This window comes from Camellia sinensis, chromosome 15 (genome assembly GCF_055761805.1).
Source record: "Camellia sinensis isolate YWXY chromosome 15, ASM5576180v1, whole genome shotgun sequence".
NCBI classification, from domain to species: Eukaryota; Viridiplantae; Streptophyta; class Magnoliopsida; order Ericales; family Theaceae; genus Camellia; species Camellia sinensis.
The window spans coordinates 53,498,195-53,501,123 of record NC_138975.1 but is presented as its reverse complement, the minus strand read 5'-3'; the positions used below and the strand labels follow the sequence as shown (position 1 = coordinate 53,501,123).

The following is a 2,929-nucleotide window of genomic DNA, read 5'->3' as shown; positions in this document are numbered from 1 at the left end:
TTTTATGGTCGGTGTACACCTCACAAGTTACCCCATACAAATAGTGACGCTAGATTTTCAAAGCAAACGCCACAGCTGCTAACTCAAGATCATGTGTTGGGTAATTCTTTTCATGAGGTCGGAGTTGTCTAGAAGCATAGGCAATCACTTTTCCATTTTGCATTAATACACACCCCAAACCTTTGTAGGAAGCATCACTGTACACTTGAAACCCATCAGTACCATTAGGCAAAGTTAAGATTGGTGCAGTCACTAACCTGGTTTTCAGTTCTTGGAAAGCTGCCTCTCTTTGTTCATTCTAGTCAAATGGCACATTTTTCTGGGTTAACTGAGTCAATGGCATGGCAAGCTTGGAAAAGTCTTTTACAAATCTCCTGTAGTAACTTGCAAGTCCCAGAAAACTTCTAACTTCTATCACATTTGTCGGTCTAGGCCAATCCACGACAACTTCAATTTTCTGAGGGTCAACAGAAACACCATCCTTGTTGATTACATGTCCCAAAAATGCCACACTGTCAAGCCAGAATTCACACTTGGACAATTTAGCATTCAATTTCTTTTCTCTCAAAATCTGCAAGGTGGTTCTCAGATGGTTCTCATGTTCTTCCCTGTCTTTAGAATAAATCAAAATGTCATCAATAAATACAATAATGAAGTCATCCAGATATGATTTAAACACCCTATTCATATGATCCATGAAAGCTGCAGGTGCATTTGTTACTCCAAAAGGCATTACCAAGAATTCATAATGTCCATATCTAGTTCTAAATGCAATTTTCTCTACGTCTTCTGCCTTAACTTTTAACTGGTGATAACCTGACCTGAGATCAATTTTAGAGAACATTTTGGCTCCTTGGAGTTGATCAAACAAATCATCTATTCGGGGTAATGGATATTTGTTCTTAATGGTCACTTTGTTCAATTCCCGGTAATTGATATATAACCTCAAAGACCCGTCTTTCTTTTTGACAAATAAGACTGGAGCACTCCAAGGTGAGGTACTCGGACGAATGAATTTCTTGTCTAAGAGTTCCTGTAGTTGAGCTTTCAGTTCCTTCAGTTCAGAAGTTGACATCCTATATGGAGTCTTGGAGATGGGCTGTGTTCCAGATGTTACATCAATGGTGAATTCTATTTCCCTATCAATTAAGTCCCCAGGTAGGTCATTTGGAAACACATCGAGAAATTCACAAGCAACCGGGATAGTTTCTCTCGTAGTTCCGTCAGATGGTGCAGTCAGTATACAACACAAGTAACCTCTGCATCCCTTTTTAAGCAATTTTATGGCTTTCAAAGCTGAAATCAGATATGGGGGAGGAATTACTCCATCCTTAATAAAAGTAAATTCAGGCATACCCGGTGGTCTAAACACAACGGATTTATTTGCACAGTCAATGGTAGCACAGTATTTAGTCAACCAGTCCATTCCTAAAATACAATCAAAGTGATCAATGTTCAAGGGTAATAAATCAACATATAACATCACATCGCCAATCATAATGTCACATGCTGGATAAACATGAGTGCACATCATAGAATCCCCAGACGACGTAGATACAGATAACACATGTGTCATAAGTTCTAATGGTCTAGTCAATTTTCGAGCGAAAGCATGCGATATAAAGGAATGTGTAGAACCAGAATCTATCAATACACATGCATCTTGAGAACAAACAAAGAGTGTACCTGACACCACAGTATAGGTGTTTGGTACGTCACCAGGCACTAAGGGGAACACTTGACCCTGCCTCAATGTTTCATTATTTGCATTCCATCTAACATCGGTCCTTGCATTTGGTCTTGCTGCGGAAACAGACCCGGTGGAACTTGTCATAGGACGGTTAACCTCGCTGGATCTCATCGGGCAATCCCTCACCATGTGGCCAGTCTTGCTACAGCGAAAACATGCACCTGATGCTCGATAACAAGCACCTCTGTGCTTTTTTCCACAATCGGGGCAGTTCGGAGTAGATCCGCTACTTTGGCTAGAGCTACTGAAGGATCCTGTATTTTGGCTCTTCAAAACTGACCGGCCTTTCTTGAAACTGAATTCGGTCCTCTTTCCTCTCCATTCTGTTGTTAGTGTTGTAGTTTGCTTCTTAGCTGTTATTGTGGCTTCTGCCATCAATGCCCTGTCGAGTACTTCCACATAAGTAGGTAATTTTAGGACACCCACTCGGTCAAATATTTCCAGGTCCAACCCTCCCTCAAACTTTCGTGCTTTCTTGTAATTAGTATCCACCATATGTGGAGCAAAACGTGCCAATTCGGTGAACTTGGCTTCATACTCTGCTATAGACATTCTTCCATGTTTAAGTTCTTGAAACTCGGACACCTTCCGATCCCTGAAGTATTGGGGAAAATATTTATCATAAAAGATTGCATTAAACTGTGCCCATGTCATATTCCCATTGCCACTTCGAATCAGTAACCACCACCTGCGGGCTTCTTCTTTCAGAGTGTAGGTGGCTAGGAGGACTTTCTGAGTTTCAGAACAAGAAAACACCTCATACAGTTTCTCCATTTCAAGCAACGACGTCTCAGTTTTCAAAGGTTCAATTCCACCCTAGAACGTTAGCGGTTTCATTTTCATGAATTTCTGTGTCAGATTGATGATGTCATTATTATCTGCTTCGGCCTGTGCTGGTGGAGGCGGAAGGGGTAAAGGTTGTTGTCTCTGTTGTTGTGTCAAGGTTTCAGTCAATACTGCTAACATCTGTTCCATTCGGCCCATGCGAGCCTCTGAAGATTCACTTTCACCACTTCCCTTGCATTCTCCATCTTATTATACAGACATCAAATGGTAATGAACACAAGTATAATCTTATTCGTTTCCTTCAATTCATTTGATTCAACATTACGTTCAGTTTTCATATTCAGTTGAATTACCACACACTCACACATGCAGATGGAATGCCCCTAATGCTTA

General features: G+C 40.9%; 1 protein-coding gene across 1 annotated transcript; it reads right to left on the bottom strand.

The window, feature by feature from the left end:
• Positions 1 to 264: 264 nt before the first annotated feature.
• Positions 265 to 2,524, bottom strand: LOC145812996 (uncharacterized). The gene is made up of 3 exons (XM_082908252.1): positions 1,687 to 2,524; positions 945 to 1,296; positions 265 to 298 (listed from the first exon to the last, which is right to left on the bottom strand). The coding sequence occupies exons 1-3, from the start codon at positions 2,522 to 2,524 to the stop codon at positions 265 to 267; spliced, it is 1,224 nt and encodes a 407-aa protein (XP_082764378.1).
• Between the last annotated feature and the right edge of the window lie 405 nt (positions 2,525 to 2,929).